This window comes from Oculina patagonica, chromosome 10 (genome assembly GCF_052425735.1).
Source record: "Oculina patagonica isolate OP01 chromosome 10, crgOcupat, whole genome shotgun sequence".
Taxonomy (NCBI): Eukaryota; Metazoa; Cnidaria; class Anthozoa; order Scleractinia; family Oculinidae; genus Oculina; species Oculina patagonica.
Window position 1 is genome coordinate 15,143,855 of NC_135767.1, and position 21,363 is coordinate 15,165,217.

At 38.7% G+C, this 21,363-nt stretch overlaps 3 protein-coding genes across 3 annotated transcripts in view; 1 reads left to right on the forward strand and 2 right to left on the reverse strand.

Annotated features, from left to right (window-relative positions):
* Positions 1-10,670: 10,670 nt before the first annotated feature.
* Positions 10,671-11,963, reverse strand: LOC144667283 (polyadenylate-binding protein 4-like). Its single transcript, XM_078528678.1, has one exon. The coding sequence runs from the start codon at positions 11,961-11,963 to the stop codon at positions 10,671-10,673; it is 1,293 nt and encodes a 430-aa protein (XP_078384804.1).
* Positions 11,964-12,769: 806 nt separating this feature from the next.
* Positions 12,770-14,985, reverse strand: LOC144667402 (uncharacterized). Its single transcript, XM_078528798.1, has one exon. The coding sequence runs from the start codon at positions 14,912-14,914 to the stop codon at positions 13,571-13,573; it is 1,344 nt and encodes a 447-aa protein (XP_078384924.1). The 5' UTR covers positions 14,915-14,985; the 3' UTR covers positions 12,770-13,570.
* A 1,544-nt stretch (positions 14,986-16,529) lies between these two features.
* LOC144667284 (uncharacterized) overlaps positions 16,530-21,363 on the forward strand; it is a 30,591-nt gene continuing 25,757 nt past the window's right edge. The window contains exons 1-4 of the mRNA XM_078528679.1: positions 16,530-16,664; positions 18,764-19,063; positions 19,301-19,335; positions 19,506-19,537. Of these exons, the coding sequence (XP_078384805.1) occupies positions 16,611-16,664; positions 18,764-19,063; positions 19,301-19,335; positions 19,506-19,537 (421 nt within the window). The 5' untranslated portion in view covers positions 16,530-16,610. The remainder of the gene's footprint in view (positions 16,665-18,763; positions 19,064-19,300; positions 19,336-19,505; positions 19,538-21,363) is intronic.

Here is a 21,363-nt window from a genome sequence, read left to right on the forward strand (position 1 = left end):
TATTAAAGCAGATCACCTAAGATACTAAGATAAAAAATACAAAAAAGAAAGTGAAATTATAATAGTAACAAATAAGTAAACAAGAAAAATATTTAAAAAATTTGCTGATCCATAAAAAAAAACTTTCTAACTTTACTTTTAATTTGAATAGTATTTATTTATATTGTATAGTAGTTATTTATTTTAAAACTCACGAGAATCTTCAGTATTGACGGAGGTGAGTTACCAGGAAGAAGAAGAAGATCTCTGTTGTCCAAGGTCATTACTGGCGCACTAAACTTTGGACTGCTGACAATTTTTTGTTGTATTATCTACACGATAAACTATATTTATCACATAACAATTGCCCGTGTATACCTAGCCTGTTCCAGGCTCTCGAATTGTGGGGGAAGAGCGAAAACGCGGGGCGAGCGAGCGAGGAAAGAACGAGCGGGGAGGAATGCGAGAAGACATCCTTCTAAAACAGAACGTATTTCGTCTTCCCCGAAATCACGCTCGGAAATCGCGCGATCCGCGCGAGCCATCTATGTCAACTGACGCCGACTGATGCCTGATCCGAGTGTTGACATTTCCCTTCAAAATTAGCCAATCAGGGGGTATAGCAGCTCCTGCTATACCGGAAGAGGGCCGTTACAGGCTCTCCTTCCCCTTACAGGCTCTCTTTCCCCCGCTCGTCTTTTTCCGCGCTCGCGATCGCTCGCGTTTTTCGCTCTTCCCCCACAAACCGAGAACCTTGAACAGGCTAGCGTATACCCGACTTTATACGGGGAGTAATTGTACCTTTGAACATATTAGACTTTTTTCTCGCGACTGCGCCACTCGTGGAAATTACTAAAAAAGTGTGGTCTGTTCACTCGTACAATAAATCCCCAATTGTTTCTCGAAATGACCGTTTTTCTTTACAAAACAGTAAGTTTTTCTATAAAGAGGTCAATGCGTGGAGCTCAGTCACGTTTCTCGCGAGAAGCTTTTTGAACGCTCGCGAGACGATAACTATGAAATTAAGGGTAAACTAACCGAGTTTATAAAGTGCGTTTACTTTTCTCATATTAAATCGTTTCGTATTCCATGTTGATCATTGACTTTTTCAAACTGAGTGGCTCCTAAAGGAGCCGTTGGTTGGTATTGTCTTCTTGACTCCGTGAAGACTCGCTACTGTCTAGGAAGGCCGTGGAAGACTGTGGAAACGTGTTTCTGTCGATTTCTCCAAGAATATTTCCTTGACGATTGCGGACACTGGTTTTAAGGAGTCTACAGCTGCAGTCTTCTTCTTTCTACGGGACTTCGTCGCAAATGCACTGTGGTTGTGGGTTTTGCTGCCGAATACGAAAGTTCCATCGAGTCTTTGTGACACTGTTGCTCTGCACGGGTTGTTTTTCGGTCTAAATGTGCACTGCCATTCTGTCGCCCTGAACCATCGCCTCTTCACGGTGTATGTGTAGTTGAAGCTGTCGATAAGTTTCGGGTTCCTATGGCTGGTTCCACCTTCCACAATCCGAAATTTCCTTTGGAGCAGATGGGCATACTCGGGGCGTGACGAAAACTCGCCGGGGGTGGATTCGTTTACCGGTTTCCTGCATCCGTCGCACAGAAGCTTAAGATCAACGTGAGTGCGTTGTACAGGAACTTCGCAGATGATACACTGGGGCGTCACGAGATATTGAGCGTCCATCGCAATCGAAGTCGTTAACAATCAGTTTTTCTGGTGCTTGCTATTGAAGAGAAACGATTAAGCTAAAACAAGTTATCTTTTTTATACACGCAAGTGGATCAAAATTACGATTAAGGGAAAATGCGCCGTTGTGATTGGTCAACTGGTAAACCATAACAATAATAGCGTAAAACTTGTGACATTTTCTCGCCTCGAGCTTACAATGGAAGCCGTGCGTCGGTATGTGTTAGCTCAATTCATATTGAAATGAAGTCAAAATAGAAAAAATAATAATTAGAACAACACTAAACTCTAGGCACGCCCCTAATTGGTTCAATGGCTTGCTATTATAACAATAGGCTTAAACTTGTGATATTTTCTCACCTCGCGCGCACAATAGAGCCCACGCGTCGACACGCGTCTATTCAAATTGTAATGAACGTCGAAAAACAAACAAACAAATAAACAACAACAACAAGTTATCCTTTAATTCGTTTTGCCAGTTTATGGGTATAAAGTGATAATTAACGATTAAGAAAAAATATAAACTTTTGATGCTTTTTAGAAGTCAACGTCATTTTCAAGCATGTCATTTTCAAGCATGTAAGGCTCGAACCAATCGTTTTAAATATAGCTTTTTTCCTTCTATGGCAAATTTTTAATATAGTTATAATAGATTTTAATCCGGCCCTTTGCCCACTTAGGGCTTATGGCCATAAGTCAAGTAAGTCAATAGATTTTAATAGTTGTATTTTTAATATAGTTATAATTTATTTTAATAGATGTATTTTTAATAATTTATCTCTTTGTAAATTTTTTCGCAATTCAGTTTTTAGACTGTCATGTAAGAATATTAATAAACTATCCATCTATCCATCTATCTATCCATCTTTTTCAGCTCACGCGCTCAGTAGAACCCACGACTTGAAATATATTAGCACAATTTACGATATTCGTTAATTAATTCGAGAATGTGGCAGATTATATGTCGTTTGTGAAACTAGTCTTTGCAAACTCCAAAACGCTGCACTAGTATTTTTGTGTACAGCCCTCCCGCTCCGCTCAAAAAAATCTCTTTTGACCTTTTAGGCCCCGTCCACACTGACCCGGGTAAATTTGAAAACGGAGAAATTTGAAAACGCCGCGTAAAATGTTTTCCGTCCACATTAACCCGGGTAAATTGGAAAACGATACGCTTCATTAGTAAGTAAAAGTAAAAGTAAAGTCTTTATTTAACGAGGGTAGCACTAAAATAACATAAAAATTACTAACAAACCAGTGGCCCTCTAAAATTATTTACAATAAAATATAAAAATACACTATTTCACGCTCCAAGTCCAAACGCTCATTGGTGAGCGTTTTAAAAAAGCTCCGTTTTCGGTGACCGAAAACGGCGTTTCAGTGTGGACGGTTGGCCTAACCGGAGCAAAAAAGATGCGTTTCAAATTTACCTGGGTCAGTGTGGACGGGGCCTTAATATTTTGTCGTACGCAACAATCAACCAGCTTGTGTTGCGCGCGCTAATAGCCGATCACCAGCAGAATTTCAATTTTGTGTAACGTTTTTGTGTGGCGATTACACGAGATGATCTTCTCTAATCAGTCATGGAGGGCAATCAGTAAATACCGATCAAGGATAACCTAAACTTGACTTTGCTTACATTGGCATTTGACTTCATTCTCAAATGCTTTTTTCTCACGAATGTGGTACGAATCGAGTCTAGGCTTTTATAGATTGTGCTCCTAAAAGTGGCATATTATGCTACTAGCAGTGCTCAAAATTTTGCCAAATTATGCAAAAATTATGCCAGAATTCCCAAATTATGCTTCTGATTTCCGAAATTATGCTCACAAAATGACGTAGATTCTATACATAGAGGTGCGCAATAACGACACCAAATTATGATGTTTTTTAAATAAACTGTTGTTGTAAATTTATTTGTGTTTATGGCAGTTTATCACGGCCGTCAGCTGTCCAAATTAGCTGCTCGCATCTCTAAACCGTTTGTAAAATGCCTCCAACGACTTAACAATCACAATTGTATAGCTAAAACACGCATTGCAAGAACAAACTACCTAAATTTCATTTATTTCTGTAGAAAGTACACCATATTTACTACATTTTATGAATTTATGCTCCAAAAAGTGCTAAAAATTGCTAATTATGCCGTGGCAGTGCTCGTTTCACAAATTATGCTTTTTAGCTCCAATTATGCCAAAAATTATGCTAGCACAATCTATAAAAGCCTAGAATCGACCACGAGAGGTTTGGGTACGAACCAACCGAGATTGGGTACGAAACATCCAATCTTGGCTTGGGTACGAATCGTCTTTGAATACGATTTGACTGGGTACAATGAAAACCAGAATATATTGTCTGGGGTGTGTGTGTGTGTGAATGCGCTTTGGTTAGATTTGTAGTTTTCTTTTCTGCCTAGTCTCGTATGAGGTCGGCAACTCATGTTGATCATTGACTTTTTCAAACTGAGTGGCTCCTAAAGGAGCCGTTGGTTGGTAAACGCTTGATTCTTGGTCCACGTAGAAATTTTGAACTGCTGACCGGATAGCGGCTCGCGGTCCTCGCAAATTTTTCACGTTCTTACAGGAGACTTCACGGCTGGTAGAATAGTCGCGAAATGCAAAAACCTCAAAAAAGAAGCTTTCGTTTCACGCGGGTAATTCTGCCCTCCTCACTTTGGAACGTCTTCTGGAATCGGTCAACATACTCGGGGTGTAACGAAGTCTCCTCGACGCCCTCACTCATGGGAGATTCCTCGTACACGGATGTTTCTGCTGGCTTCCTACAACGGTCGCACAGAAGGTATTCCTGAAAAGATTGCAGAAAGGCTTCGCAGACGATACATAGATCGGCCATCTTGCAGTCGTAGTATACTTTATTTATGTTTGTGCTGTCAGCTAGTGAAGCGAAATGACCAAGTTAAAATCAGTCAGCCTTTTATACACGTCAGAGAATAGAAATTACTATGCATGCAAAATTACTATTTTAACAATAGCACCTAACGTGTGATTTTTTCTCACCTAGCGCGCACAATGGAAAGCACGCGTCGATATATTTTAGCTCAATTCTTATTGTAATGAAATCAAAATTAGAAAAAAAAAGAATAACGGCAAACTTTAAGCACGCTCAAATACATGACGTCTTGAAACTGAGTAAAAAAATTTCTTGCGTTTTTTTTTTTATCCACTGCTCTCATACCTGAGATATCGGCTCTAAAAAGTTCGTTTTAGCATCCCAAAATCATCTTGGAAAAATGTTGAAACGTTAAAAGAAAGTGTAGATTTCGGGTTGTCCCTCGTTTTTACTCAGGGTTAGTTGAGTGGGGCTCGCACGCGATCGAGAAAATCATTTGTCACGAGAAGACGCGCGCGTGCGAGCAAAAAGGTGGGAAAAATGTTCCCTCGCGCTTGCTTCGCGTCGACTCGTGCCAAATGATTTAGAGATAAATGAATGACTTCTTGTAATTTAGTGGGATTAGGAACGAATTGCAAAACGTTTAGAAAAAATCATATTTTCTCTCTTTCTCCCCTTCGGGCTTTTCGCGCATCCACGTCTCAAGAAAAATAAACATGGTCCCCAAACAACAGGCTGCGAAAGAATTTCCGAAAAAAAACGAGGTACAAAAATCGCTGACATTCTACTTGAAATTTATGAGGTAAGGAATCGGAACAGGGAGGACGTTGTGTACCGAGTTGGATTAGTTAGCTTATTCGCTAAATAAACAATTACTCTAAGCTTAGTCTGCAAATAAGTGATATTTTTCAGTCCATAAACAAATGATATTTTCTCACCTCACGCAAAAATAGAACCCACGCGCAGACAAACAACAACAACAGGTCCAATTTGATTATCTTATGAAGTTCAAGTTTATTTAAATAGTTTTTGATTCGTTTCTTTCTTTTTTTTATTAAACTCATAAATTTACGATTAGCAATAGATATAAACTTGTGATGCACACAAGAGAACACTATCGTTGAAAATGTGCCTATTGATGTCATTTGTGAAAGCCAGCTTCTGCAAACCCAAATAAGCTGCACTGGTATTTATTTTTGGACCGAGAAAATTCCTGTTACAGCGGTTAATCTCTTCCTAGCTCCTAATTACCGCTCCCCATTCAGTTCTTCATACACCACACCCCACTTTTCATGAAGTTCGAAAAAGGCGGCCACATTGTTTCTATAAAGGGAAAATTAAAAAGAACCCCGGATGTAAGCGTTATAATAATTGTCTCGTATAAAACGCGTGCATAAAACGCGTGAGTATTGTTAATAAACTACTTTTGTACCGTACGTTAACATTTGAGACATTCTTTTAACCTTGAATGATTACTCATGTCTGGTCAAGAAAAAAAATTATTTTAAAAACAAGAAAGAAAACAGATCGAGCAGTAATCTTTGAATCAGTGTGTTCTGTTTGTAAAAACAAGAAAAGGTTGTCTAACGTGTGTGTTTGTATGTGGATCTATGCACGTTTGTATGATTCGTATTTGGTGGGTCATGTATTAGTGATCATTGACTTTTACAAAATGAGTGGCTCCTAAAGGAGCCGTTGGTTGATGAAACGTTTTCGGTTTTCTTCGCTCTACGTAGAAGTCTGGAACTGCTGAACGAATAGCGTCTTGCCGTCCTCTCAATTTTTCAGGTCAGTCTTGATGAAGCCTTCGCGACCGGTAGAATCATTCTTTACGAATGGAAAAATGAAGTCTTCGTTTTACATGAGGGATTCTGTCCTCCACGGCCTGAAACTTCTTTTGGAATCGGCGAGCATACTCGGTGTATAATGGAGTCTCGTCAACGCCCTCACCGACGGTAGAATTCTTGTCCACGGATGATTCTGCTGGCTTCCTACACCGGTCGCACAGAAGGTATTCCCCAAAAGACTGCAGAAAGGCATCGCAGACGATACATAGATCGGCCATCTTGCAGTCGCAGTATACTTTGCTTGTGTTTCTGGTGTCAGCTAGTGAAGCGAAATGATCAAGTTAAAATTAGTCAGTCTTTTATACACGTCAGTGAATGAAAATTACAATGCAGGCAAAATTAATGCATCGTTTTGAATAGCGAACTCATTAACTATTTCAACAATAGGACCTACTTGTGATATTTTCTCACCTCGCGCGCACAATGGAAGGCACGCGTCGATAAATTTTAGCTCAATTCATATTGTAATGAAGTAAAAATAGAAAAATAATGAAATTCGAAAAACACCAAACGTTTAGCACGCCCAAGTACTTGATGACTTGAAACTAAGTAAAAAAATGTTCACTCACCTAACTTGTGATATTTTCTCACCTTGCACGCACGATGGATGGTATTTTAATTCAATCATAATTATAATTCAATTCATATTGTTATAAATTCAAAATAAAAAAAATTCAAACATTTAACACGCCCAAATACATGACGACTTGAAGCTAGGTAAAAAAATTTCGCCGTTTGTTTTTTTTGGATGCACAGTTATTTACTATTCAGTACCTAGACGATTTTTCACCTAAAATATCACTCAAAACAGTTCGTTTTAAGATCCCCAAATCATCGTACATAGATGTTGAATCATTAAGAGAAACTGTAGATTTCGGGTTGTCCCTCATTTTCACTCAGTTAGTCGAATGGGCGAGAGCACGTTAGCACGCGAAAAATCGTTTGGGACGAGGAGAAGTCCGCACGCGAGCAAGAAAAAATGAAAAAACGAGATCCTTCAACTTCGCGCTTTGCATCGCCTCGTGTCAAATAATTTCCTCGCGTGCTCATGTGTCTTCAAGATTCTCGCACACGAGCATAGCAACTCTTGTTTATTCGCGAATCGACGTCTCGTAAAACAAACTGAAAACAAAACGAATAAAAAATCACCAAATTAAGCTTGAAATTTCAAATAAGTTACAAATCAGCGCCGGGGCGAATTTGTGTACCAAGACTCCGTAGATTTACCCCACAGCTAAATAGGCTGATCAAAGCTTAGTCTGTAAACAAGTGATATTTTTTAGTCTGAAAACAAGCGATGATTTTCTCACTTCACGCGCACAATAGAACTCACTCGAAACCCACGCGTACTAATTAAGCGAGCTCGCCTTTTTTTTTTTCTCGATAACTCGAATCCCCGATAACTTGAACCCCCAATAACTTGAACCAAATGACTATACTAGGTTCGTTAGAGATTAGAACAATAGGACTCAACTTGTGAAATTTTCTTACCTCAAGCGAACAATGGAACTTACAATTCATTTTGTAATAAACGAGACAACAAAGAACTCCAAGTCTGGCAAAGTATGCTATCCTAAATTAAAGTAGCCGCGGTAGTAGTTGCTTGGTTACTGTTTGGTTGATTAGAGTGATTTTCACTTAAGTGCGAAGATTCTTCGCGTTAGCTTTGGTTTTTCATTACTACGCTTAGTGATTGGTGAAAACAAGAACTCCCACCACTTTTTTAACCAATCTGAAAAAAACTAAAAACAATCGTGACTCGCGCGCTCACGTTTTCCCGCGCTTTTCGTCGGCTACATGAATTTGCTCCGAGTTTTGACTGGATCACTGGATTGTGTGACCCTTTGTGATTGGCCAGAGTGATTACTTTGGTTTTAAGTTTTAAAAGAGGCAAGCTTGCAGCCTGAATTTTTTTTTTTGTCGTAGTTGCGTTGTCAAATTAAATTAAAATGTGAATAGAGCGTAATTAAGTAAGCGTGGGTTCTATTGTGCGCGTGAGGTGAGAAAATATCACAAGTTTACAAACTCAGTTTAGAATAATTGTTCAAATAGCTTATAAGTTCACCAATCAAGACGAGGCATTTTTCTGCTTTATAATTTTAATCCACTTGTGTGTATAAAAGGCTAACCGGTGTAAACTTTGTTATTTCGCTTCTAACGCGAACACCAGCAACAATAGGAAAGTTCACTACCACTGCATGATGGCTGATATATTAAGGCAGTGTGCCATGGTTTCACACTTTAAAGACAGCAAAAATGAAACAGATTTGCTTGAATATTTTTCATATTCTCAAAAACTGAAGCATCCAAAAATGTATTTTTGAGTTTTAATTACCTTTACAGCTTATTGTAATTCAATTCTCCTAAAAAGGAGGATACTCCAAAGGAAGGGGGGAGAGGGGGGGTTCGAGGAGAGAAGTAGTACTAAAGAAATTTGAGTAGGAGCATGAAGGAAAGGGCATGCATTTGAGCATAATGGCCTGCCGCTTATCCCAGTTTCCATAGCATGTGAAGCCAAGCACTAGGAGTATTTTTACTACTCCCTTGATGGGAATCTAATCCATTGCAGGGTTACCTCTCTCTCTCTCTATCCAGGTGTATAAATAGGTACCAGTGACACACTATAGGGTAACGTCTGGCAATTTGCCAGGTTGCCCTAGCAGAACACCAGTACCCATTTGTACTCCGGGGTGAAGCAAACCATTTAATATTGAATTTTATACCATGCCATAGAAAATACAGCCAATCAGAATACAGGAAAGCCGTTGTATATTCCACGATATTCAACCCAACCTTCCCATAGTGCGCTGCGACTGTATTCTCAAAAAAAATTTAGTAAGCGTATTTTTTATGACATGGCATAAAATAGTTACACAACACTTTCTCGTGGTATACTATGGAATATCCCACTTGTCACTTGTATTTTCTTGGCATACACACTCGCCTAAAGGCTCGTGTGTATAGCGAGAAAATACAAGTGACTCGTTGGATATTCCATAGTATACCACTCGAAAGCGTTGCATAACTAGTATGTCTTGCCCAAAGTAGCCTGCAAACAGGCTCCCGGGTATGGTTTTCGCTCGCTTCACTCGCGGAAACCCAGGGAAGCCCTACTCGGGAGCCTGTTTGCAGGCTAGCCCAAAGAGGCACCCAGCGAGTACTTGAACTTGGACTGCTTGATTCAGAGTCCGGCCCAAGCAGGAAGGGGAGGAGGGTACTCTCGTAGTAGACTATGCAGGGGATCTCCACCGAAAAGAGGTAATTTTTTTAGGCAGGGTACATAAAGGCTAGGTATTTTAATCCTGAATTGGAGTATAGTTAACAACTATTCACTAAAGTGGAGGGGGCTAGTGGTGGATATTTACTGAGCTGTGGAGTGGCAAGATATATATCCACCACTAGCCACCGACACTGAGGTAAATACTTGTTTTAGTATATACTAAACAGTAAGATAATATACACCTTATTCCAAAATCGCGACAATTACATTAATCTTTTGCCTATATGTTAATTAGCCCTTATTGCCTCGTTTTAAGCCAATGATTCTTTTGAATTCTGCAGATACGATCGAGGCAACAAGGGCCAATTAACATGAAGACAAAAGAATAATGTATTTTCCGCCATTTTGGAATAAGGTGTATAACCTGAGAGGATGATTTTTTACTAATTTTTTCCTGCAATGATAACAATTTTTCGTGCACATTGCTCGGGGGGAAATAGAAAAGGACATCTAGAGTTTGAGTAGACAATCAGCACGTGCCAAAAATGCTATCCACTGTTTTAGTCTTTACTAAAATAGAGTACAGAAAACTGTTATTTAGGCATTTAAAATGACCTTTAAAATTATCCATAACAGATTCATGGAATGGTTGATTCATCTAAGCATTTTACTAGTAAGAGGCTATTCAAAAATATACACAGTATGCAGTATCCCTTCTAAAGGGGTTCCATTTGCAATAGAAGGTAAAGGTTTACCTTTCTTGTACATAAAAGGATCATGGTTTGGAACCTGGGGTAGGGCCTCCACATATAAATAGTTTTTAGTACCCGAGGGGGGAGGTGGGGGAGCAGATTATTAAAAAATGTGCCAATGCCAACTCTTACCTCAAGTTAAATTTATTCAATACAAGATTAGAATCTAACCACAGGTTAGTTCTGTAAATAAGCAAGACATATCCTATAATAAGATAAAATGTAAGAAAGCGGAAGATGTTTTAAAAAACCACTACTAGTTCAACAGCAAAAGGAGCATCTTTTCTTGGGTATGTGAACACATGATACATCAGACTGTCAGAGTTTGGCTACTTTAAATCACTGCTGTCCACTAGATCCAAGCCTTTGTTACACCAAACAAGTTGACGAAAATACAACGGGGCTCCACCAAATGTAACATCAGTTTTCTTCAAGACCATTTCAAGCTCACTTTCTTTCAAAAACTTCACAATGCAAACTACTTTCCCAGTATCAATAACATGGTCCCTTTTGAAACAAACAAAGCTTGGTTCCAATCGAAAAGTTTCTTTGAAGAATTTCTTCACATCCCTTAGCTTTGCTGACAGGGGGATCCCCTCCACTGACATCTTAAGCCGATGGCTTCCATCTCGGTTATCTTGCAGGATTCCTTGTTTTGAAACTGTTACTTGTAAACCATTAATAACATGATTGTTACTTTCAACAATTTCCTCAACAGTGGATTTGTTTGGAAAGTGAACATATGCAACATTACAGTTCTTCTCGGCAACACTGCTGGTGTGTATAAACAACTCGATATATTCAACATCTCCAAATTTCTGGAAGTAATTTTTCAAGTCATCCACAGTTACACAATCAGGTACCGAGGTTAAAAATAGCCTTTTCGTTTCACCCTTGAATTCTTGTGTTTTAGGAAACTCCATTACTTGAGAATCAATATCTTGTTCGGAAATCTTTTGTGTTGGTTCTTCTAGGGCTTTCTTAGCTCCAGATAATGATGAAAATATCACATAATAATTGCTAAGATTTTCATTCACTTTCTGGGCTAATAAAACTTTGTCCACATTTCCAAATTTCGAGAAATGTTCCTTGATCGCTTCCTTGCTGGTATTTGTCAAAACATCGGTCACAAGCACAGTCAAGTCTTTCTTTAGCTTGCCATTTGCGTTCTTCTCTTTCAATGGAAGGCCGACAGTAATGTTCTCACCATTGATTACATGATTTTCCGTAAGAACACTTTGAGCACTTTCAACATCGCTGAAAGTCACAAAAGCAAATCCTCGAGGCAATTTAGAAAACCTAGTACGGATGAACTCTATCCTCGCAACCTCGCCATACCGTGAAAAATGTTTGAATAAAGCATCTTCGGTGATATTGAGAAGGTTACCGACGTGAATTTGCTTGGCGTTTATAGAAGGCGAGCACATGTCTAGTTGCCCTTTAGCAGTTTGGCGTTGTCCGTCTTTGTCAGCCTTTCTCCATTTTTTAGACAAGTTGGACGTCGGTAGAACTTTCTTTTCAATGTTCTGTGCCGTAAAAGATCGTAAATTTTGCAGTAACGAAGGCGTAGAGCTGCGAAATACTGAAGTCATGAAAGCAGTTCGCCGAAAGAGAAGCGCCATTTTGAATGGTAAATCACGCCTAGTCCCAGTTCTCCTCTGCAAGCGCATTATTGGATCGTCACGCAACGCTCCTTTAAAAGCGTTGTGTGACGAACAGAAAAGAATAACGGCTGTGGCTTGTAAACATAGCAGGTAAATTGTGAGACAAAGCTGTAAAAATCTGGAATTATAATATTGTTAAGTGGGAATTTAATATCAAAGGTTGTACCACAGGCTTTCATCCTCTCTTTGTGTGTCCATAGTATTTTTCAGATTTGAAATAAAATAACCATTAGGACTCTTGGGAGAATTTGGGGCTACGTACCGTAATGATTTGATTTAGCGCCCTCCTTCCAATAAGCGCCCCATTGCGAATAAGCGCCCCCCTTCGAATGTGTTTTTGTAAATAAGCGCCCCTATTCAAATAAGCGCCCCCAGTCTAATTAGCGCCCCCATTCATATAAGCACCCCTATTCTAATAAGTGCCCCTATTGTGGATAACTGGCCCTACTGAAGTCATTGACGTCAACTAGATAAACTCCTGAACGTTCACCGTACAGTTCATGAATATCTTTACTGCTAAAATGAACAATTATTTTAAAAAGTAACTGAACTTTTAACAATTTCTAACTGTAACAGTTTCTGTATTGTTAGATACACTTGGCTGTTTCTCAAAAAATTGAATAAGCGCCCTGTCCCGAATAAGCGCCCTGTCTCGAATAAGCGCCCTCCCTCGCGATGCCAAAAGTAAATAAGCGCCCCGGGCGCTAAATCGAATCATTACGGTATATTTTAAAAAAAAATTAAGTAAAAAATACCCATGCATCAATAATTTTTTTCTTTGCTTCTCCTGACTTAAACTGTGACAGCAACTCATTACTAGCATTTTATCAGGCCTTAGAACCCTATTACACACCATCACAATCTTCACTTCCAAAACTTTTTTTTTTTTCAAATCATTGATAATTATTCTCTTGCCTAAAAAAAAAAAACACAAAAATGGACAATAGTTCCTCTTCTAGAACAGAACAGCACTTTATAAAGCACCTGTCCAACACTTGTTCTGGCTAGTCACATCCATACGCAGAGTTTGATTGACCTGACAAAACACACACCCTAGTGGGATAAAAGATAATGGTGGGCCGTCTGCCAACTCATCCAGCATTTATATTTGTGCTTATATTTATGGTAACATGCTTACTTATTTCAGCCTTATCCGTTTATTCATTTCCAGAACACTGTACAATTAATTCTGGGCCCTGTTAAAGCACAATTTGCATCAAATTCAATTCATTTTATAAGTTATCAATAATTATTCGCTCCATGTTGTGTCCAACAGTTTTTAACTTTGGGATAAATTATGTCAAATAATAGCACAAAAATAGCACTGAAAAATGCTTTGAAGAGCTATAAATAAAACCTTTGGTCAATATTTAATCCAAAATTAGTCTAAATAATGAACTTTCATATGTCAAGGCTTATCATTCAAATGAAGGCTAACAAGTAGTTCTTTCATATGGTGACATTTATGTTTATTTTTAAATTAAAATTTGTATTTTTTTTGGTTTGCATTTTTAAATTTGACACCCTAGAGAACGATAGGTCAAAAGAAATAAATTATTGCTATCTCATATTTGCTTCTTCCAACCAAGCCTGCGAAAATACAGTGGAGATCCATGAAATGATACCTGGGTTTCCTTCAAAACCCTTTCAAGATCAGCTTGGTTGAAAAATCTCACAATGCAGATTAATTTCTTGTCAAATACATGCTGCTCTTTAAAGAAGACTCCATTCAGCAGTATCCCAAACGTTTTTTCAAAGTATCTTTTTACTTCCTGTTGTCGCGTGGACAGCGGAAGCCCTTCCACTGAGACCTTCAGCTCTCGCATCTCCTCAGGAGGAAGAGTGCGCAAGCTTTTGTATTTTGAGACTTTGACTTCTGAGCCAACTATAAGATGATTTTTATGTGTTACAATTTCCTCAACTACAGCGTCATCTGAAAAGCGAATAAAAGCTGTATTAGAGTCTTTCTGTGAGTAAGGTACTTTACTGCCGTGCACGATAAAGTCAATATACTGTACATCGCCATATTGTTGGAAATAATCTCGCAAATCCTCAACAGTTAAACTATCTGGAACTGATGTTAAAGCAAGATGATTAGTTCTCCCTACATATTCCTTTGTCACTGGGGTAGTCTCGGGTAGTGCCATAACTTGAGAATCAATGTTTTGATCAGCAATCTTTTGTGTTGGTTCTTCAAGGGCTTTCTGGGCTCCGAGCAAACATGAAAATATGACATAATAGCTGCTTAGATCTTCATCATCAGCCTGACCTTTCTGAGCTAATATGACTCTGTCCACTCTTCCAAATTTAGAGAAATGTCTAGCAACTACTTCCTTGTTAGTGTTTTTCATAATGTTACTCACAAGCACTGTCATGTCTCGTTTTTGAACTGCAGCGTTCTTCTGTTTTTTCACCGGCACTGCTATCGTTACGTTTTGTCCATCGATGATGTGTGATTCAGCCAAAACTTTTCGCGCGCTCTCAACGTTGCAGAAAGTTACAAAAGCGAAACCTCGAGACAAATGAGTCAACTTGTTCCGAAAGAATTCCAACTCCTGGATCTCGCCATATTTTGAAAAATATTCAAACAGAGTATCCTCAGTAGTGAAATCTCTTCCTCTACGTAGATTTCCAATGTGAATTTTTCTGTTCACTGAAATCTCGCTGATGTGTTTTCGTTTTATTTCTTCTTCCTCTTTCGCTGTAACGCGCTGTGTTACGTCATATTTTTGAGTCGTCGAAAATGATTTCTCGCTGAAGCTGGACAATGACAACACTCTCTTTTGAAACTTTAAAAGTGACGAAAGAGTTAAAAGTGGGACGAGTGAAATCCTACCTGTAGATCTGTGAAATACTGAAATTATCAAAGTTGATCGCCACAGTCGACATATGTTTACACCGACCGCCATTTTGAGTGTCGAATGGGTCCCAGTTCTCCTCTTCCGCTATTTAGGGAAGCATCTTCTTCGTACCCAGTACTCTCCAGCGTTTGCTCCCAATTATAGTGGTGGTGGTGGGGGGGGGGGGGGGGGGGGGTCCCCCCCCCATCTGTTTATCTAAGTATGTGTTAATACGGCATAGGGTATGGTTTTCTGACGATATCAGTGTGTCGGCTATTTTGCTTCTTTTGGTACTGTGATCCCGGTGTGATCCTTAGATATAGATAAGGTTCCTTTAAAGTGTAAAGGCTGTCCTAATAAGACTCGGCAGGTTTCATATTTAAAGCAACTGTTTGTTTTCTGAGCGTTTCTAGAACGAAGATTTCCGTAAATTCTCTGAGTGTTGTTCGAAGGACAGAAGAACGTTTCCGATCGTTTCCGAACTTTTCCGAAGATAAGCGAAGTTCAAGGAAGTTTCGAAGATGTTTGAACTCACTCTCGAGACGAAAAATCTTGAAAAACCAATTTTAAGTTGCACTTGCAATATTTTCGGTACCAAAACGCGGGGGGCTACAGCCCCGCTTGCCCCCCCCCCCCCCCCCGCCCCCCGCCCCTGCTCCGCCGCCTAATAAATTTAAATGTAAAGTGAAAGACTTGGTACCTTATCAGAAACATAGTTAAATTAATATTTAATTATTAGTTAAAAGAAATTTTCTCTCGCCTGCTAACAGCGCAAATAGAATAAACAAATCTCGGGTATATATAGATAGGCAATAAACCTTACGCCAAATTGAAGTTGAACCTCACATGAAGACTAAGTAGTTGCATTGTGATAAAATCCTTAGTAATTATTAAAGCTTCTTATGATTTTCTTCTTTTTCTTCTTCTCAAAATTTAGCCTCGTTCTACACTTTCTTTCCACCAACCTTTAAACATCATTATTATGAAATGAGAATTTGGCAGACAAGTTGTATTGGCAATTGGCCCGAATTAGCTCATTTGAAATTAAAAATAAGACAAATATTACTTGAAATACTTGCTTATATTACTTAGCAAATCAAATGTGTACAGAAGTCCATAATAATGTTATAGACTTCTGCGCGCATTTGTTCGAAAGAATTTTATATAAAAAGTGCTTTTTGGTAAATATTATTATTTTAAGTTTGAGATTATTCAAATTAAAGCCATAACTGTAGGACGAAAACAAAATTAAATATAAAAAGAAAACCTTGCTTAAAAGTTACACAAATGAAAATACTAATAATAATTGAACAACTGACCCTTAATGTATCCTCGAATCAAGTTTAATTGAAATCAGAGGCCCTATACAAAAGCAAAATGAGATCAGAGAGGAAATTTGAGTAGTACTGCGCATTGCTCAATTTCTTTTTTTATTTTGTCTAGGTTCAATCAAAATCATTCGTATTTTATTTATTCAAACCATAGGCTTATCAGATTGTCTCTTTTGAAGACAAAAGCTTTGGAGAAATTATTATCCAACACCATTTATAAACGGCAGTACATTTGACAACAGTCTTTGTAATTTCTGCCAATTGGCGAGAGTATTTCACATTTCTAATTTGTGAAAGTGGTGAATAATTTATGTTAATGTATTCGTACGCCGTCGCTTCACCTGCTGCTGATAGCGACACGCGCGTATGAAGCGAGCCTTGGAAATCTGAGTTCCGCCTTCGATGAAACGTAATGTAAAACATCGACTACTAAAATGCTAGCAGTCTCGTTTATAGGCAAGAAATTTACCTGCGACGCCCAATTTGAGGTACGTATAAAGCTATATAGTCGATATACCGCCTATCTCCACTTGAATTAAAATCTGCGTACAGTATATGTTAATAACATGGTAAAGATTATATATTTTTGAGTGATGTATCAACAAGCGTGCCCTTAAAAAAACAGCATCGACTTGTGAAAAGTCTGGGTTGCTGTTTAAAATAATGCATTAGAGGACCTATTTCAAATTGACGAAAACTTGCGGTTTTCTCCCCTCTGTTTCAAAATCTCACTTTATGCTTGGTACATGCTACAGAAATTGAATTGTCATAAAATATTTTTCTCCCGTAGGGATCGATGTTGCGGCGGTTAAGACGCCACGCGGTAGATTTTTTACAAACAGTCCATTAAGGATAAAAACCTTTTCCTTACTAACATGTAGCATTTATTCAAAATTTTTGGATATTTTGAAAATATTTTCTCATCAAAACATTTTTAATGAAAGGTCCGGATATTTTCGCGCGCACTTCAATTTTCTTTTTTAAATTAATCGATAAAGCTAAAGCGATAACAGCATTTTGCATGAATACTTAATAAGCGTTTGTTTTTTTTTATTAAAATTTCATTTCGTAAGTTTCATCAAGAGAGGATCCTCTCTTGGTTTCATGAAGGCCAGGGAAAACACAAGTTTTTAGCCTTGGGACGGGCTTTCCGTAAATTATTTTCGCAACGACTTTAAAAAACAAAAACAAAAAAACTCGATAACACTTCCCTTTTGATAAATACTAAAATTTGTCGCCCGGCTATACAGAATGGGGTGCATTTTCGACGCAGGGTAATTTCCTTAGGGAAACAGTCGATGAAATATTATTGTCGATTTTATAACTGGCGCCGACTTTCCGCTCCTGCATTATATACAAGACTTACAATTTTATTATATTTATTTACCAGTGATCCGTTAATTAGATCCGGCCGAAAAATCGTGATGTAAATTTAATTTTGGTCGTGGCCAGGAGCCCATGATGGGCTCCTGTCGTGGCTTTGTGATCAGCTGTTTTTGAAAAAAAAAAAAAAACATCAACTGTAAGACCGCCTTTTCTTGATGCAGACGAAACGCGCTTTATTAGAGATATTGATGAATGTATCACGATTCTGTAAAATGTAACCAGACCGCCAACCTCGTTCCCAGGGCTTTTCCCTTGATAATTTGGGAACGAGGTTGACAGACCGCTGGTCTGTTCCTTCTATTCCTAAGGATGTCCGCGTTCAAAATTTGGAGTTTAAATGAATTTTTGGCCTCGAATCAAGAATTAAGTGTCCACGATTAAATTGGAGACTGCGCGCCGGTTAAATTAGGCCAAGTCCGTATTTTGAGACGTCTGGCGCAAAAAGACCTGTTGACTTTAAAAAATAGTCTCGTTTGGGCGTATAGTCCGGGTGTGTAGTATTCTACGAGCTGTGTCAAATATTATGTTGCCGAACAAGTAGTGAAAAAAGCAAGCGTAAGATCTAGGAGGGTCTCAATGGGGTGGTGGCTTTTACGGTTAACGGTTAAAATTTTGGGCTGTTTTACGGCTAACGGTTAATTTTTTTCGATTACGGTTAACAGAAGTTAAAAATTAATTTCCATTGTTTTAAAAAGTTAAAAATTAATTTCCATTATTGAAAAACATATTTTTGGTCTTAGGACCATTCTGGGACGATGAAGTGACCTAGTCTGTTTTATTTAAAATTACTGACCGTTTTTTGCGGTTAACATATTTTACGGCTAACGGTGAAAACGTTCCGATTTTTACGCCTAACAGCTAAATTTTTGGCCGTTTTACGGCTAACGGTTAACCCCATTGAGACCCTCATCTAGCGTGTAAATGTTAAAAGAGCAAGCGCTCTCCCTCGCCTCCTCCCTCGCCCCCTCCCTCAGTTTTTGCGCGGCTAGGAGGCTGGAAGAAAAGGGGGTAGGATGTCTTCGAAAGGTGCAGGAAAAAAGGGAGGAAAGGAGATTCCAAAGTGGCGGAAACCTGGAGATAGTACGAGAATGTGCGAGAAGAAGGAAGCTCGACCCACCCTCCTCCCCCCTTGTTCCCGAATGATTTTCCACCGAAAGTTATGGGATAGGAGTCTTAATCTTTCATATTAAATTTTGAACAGGCTGCCGATGAAAATGAGGGTGATGGCCTAAACCTCAATTTGAAAGTTCGTGAAACATGCAAACAGTTTCAGAAGACAGCTGGACCCGTTCTCGCTACACTTCATGTAAGCGTCAACAATGGTCGACGAAATGACGTCACCAAGTGTAAAGAACTGCTGACGTTTCTAAAAGAACAGGTCTTGCCCAAGACTGTAAAACTCATAAGTATGAAGACGTCTAAAAAATTCAAAGATGAAGATAAGAACGAAGGAGTCAATTTGTTAAGCTGTATATGGCCTGGAAAGACGAAGAAAAGAAAGGTATGATCATGTTCGGGGAACGGTGACGTGGGGGCGCGCGGGGGAGGGGGGGTACTCGAAAAAGTTTTATACGGAGAGGCTACGCCCGGGGTCCAAACCTTTACCCTATATCAAAACTTGAAAATCTTACGAAACGATCCGACTCAGTATAACATGTCATTATTATAGGCATGTTTAACTTCACTTACTCGAAATAAGCATCGTGAAAAATTCCGTGGAAAAAATACTTTTTCAAAGCATACTTGTTTGAACATGTACTGCAATTTCCTGAGGTTAACTAATGAGACCGCGGGTCATCGCTCAATCCCTTTTGTTTAAAGATATCCTGACCGAGCTGTTGTTTTACAAGGAAATACAAGAGACGCTGCCTAGCCTGACTCGACAGTTAACAAATTATATGTTCTAAACGTAATATTTACCTTTTTCTTCTTCTCTTTTTCAGAAAAGACGAAACCAAGGACAGCTGTTCACGAGGTGTGAAATCAGTCAGAAACTAAATAGATCAAGTACAAGTATTGGTTAAATTGGACACTTGTCCGCTAGTACTCAATTTATTTTCGCACTGCTGCGAATTCAAAACCCACTTCCGGTTTCCCCCTTGTTCCTGTTATGATATGATTGAATGTTCATATCCTTTGGAGGCAAGCGTGGCCGAGTGGTTTAGGGCGCTGGTGTGGTAATCCGGAGGTCCCCGGTTCAAGACCTGCCCTGGCCACTAGCTGGATTTGTCTCTCGGTTGTCCCGAGTTCAAATCCTCAACCACGCTTTATATATGGCCAACTGGTCTGCCTCATGCCAGTCGGGATTTTTAACCTTGTTATGTTCATTTAATAATATTTGTTTCCTCTGTTTCAGCATCCTCGGAGACCCAGGGGCAGTTTGTGGGGCAAGAGAAACGCGAAAAAGCGGGTAAAAAATAGCGCGAAACTGCCAGTTACATAAATCAGCATATAAAAGTTCTATTGACTGAAAGTGCCCCTGGGGAAAGATTCTTACCAGACCAGTTCAAAAAGCTCTCTGAATACTGCCTCGTGATTGGGCAGAAAAATCTTTTGTTTTCCCTTTGTATTATTCTGCCCAATCGACGACCAGCTTGACTTCGGTCCTTTTGTACACAAAAGCCAGTGCTAGAATCGCTGCTGCACGCTTTGCACGCGTAGCTAGTCGCAATCGGCCGCTTGACACATCTGCCTGGTTTGTTCGTGAAAAATATACTCTTGTTTGGAAAAGTTTCGCCTCAAACTGTCATCAATCTTTCCGTAAAAGATCTGAAAAACATCCATTTTTATAGCAGTGCAACAAGCTGCATATCGCACACAAACTTTAATAGCTCGCAAGCAGCATTCAAGTGTTACGATTCCTGCGATCGACCACAATCTGAAGAATCCGCCGTTTCTCCGCGGGCATGGCCGTCAAACTTTCGACGTTTTCGACCAGGGGAGGCACTAGCCGAAACTTTTCCTTCCCGAGCAAATTCTCCGCTAAAAAGCAAGACAGATATAGCGAGCGAACTAGTAGTATAGTACTTGGGGGTACGAAATCATTTTTTAAAAAATAATTTCATCTCCCCAAGTACATACTACTTTCCAGTGCTGGATTTAAAACTGGATCCAAAACTGGATTCAAAAAATGGAATCAAAACTTCTTATACTCTTTTTCAAAATTTTAGATACAGTGCGTTTAAACAAGCCTTGATATCATAACTGAAATATCAATCTGGAAAAACAAGCAAAGCCGAGTTTTATGATGTTTTTGAAATTTATTTCAAAATCTCTTATACTCTTTTTCAAAATTTTATATACAGTGCTTTTAAACTGAACGTCTTATATTATATTTTCAATATAATATTTTTGTATTTTTATCAGATTTTTGAATATGTTTTTATGTAGGATCATATTTGATATAATACCGAGATCAGTACAAATGTTAGCTAATCTATCTGATTGTTCCTTTTCACTTAATTGTAAGAAATGTATATTGTCCTTAATGCAATGTTTTTCTATAATATTCATCATATCAACAAATTTTTTTTTGATGTAATTTGATGTCATTATAATATTTATTATACATTATTTTTTATATCATTTATAAAGTGCATTTAATCTGATTTTTTGTTGTAAATGATGCTGTTATTAATATGCTTTTGTGTTAAAAGATGTCTCCATTTACCGGCTAGTTTATAGTTATAATTATTACAAATGACACAAAACCATTCCTTTTTAGAAGCATATACTCTTTTCGATCTTCTTTTTGCATCCATTTTGTCCTTTTCAGTAAAATATCTCCGGACTTCAACCATT

Bases quoted from the DNA above. Each gene is read 5' to 3' on its own strand.
- LOC144667283 (XM_078528678.1), bottom strand. From the start codon at position 11,963: ATGGCGCTTCTCTTTCGGCGAACTGCTTTCATGACTTCAGTATTTCGC.
- LOC144667402 (XM_078528798.1), bottom strand. From the start codon at position 14,914: ATGGCGGTCGGTGTAAACATATGTCGACTGTGGCGATCAACTTTGATA.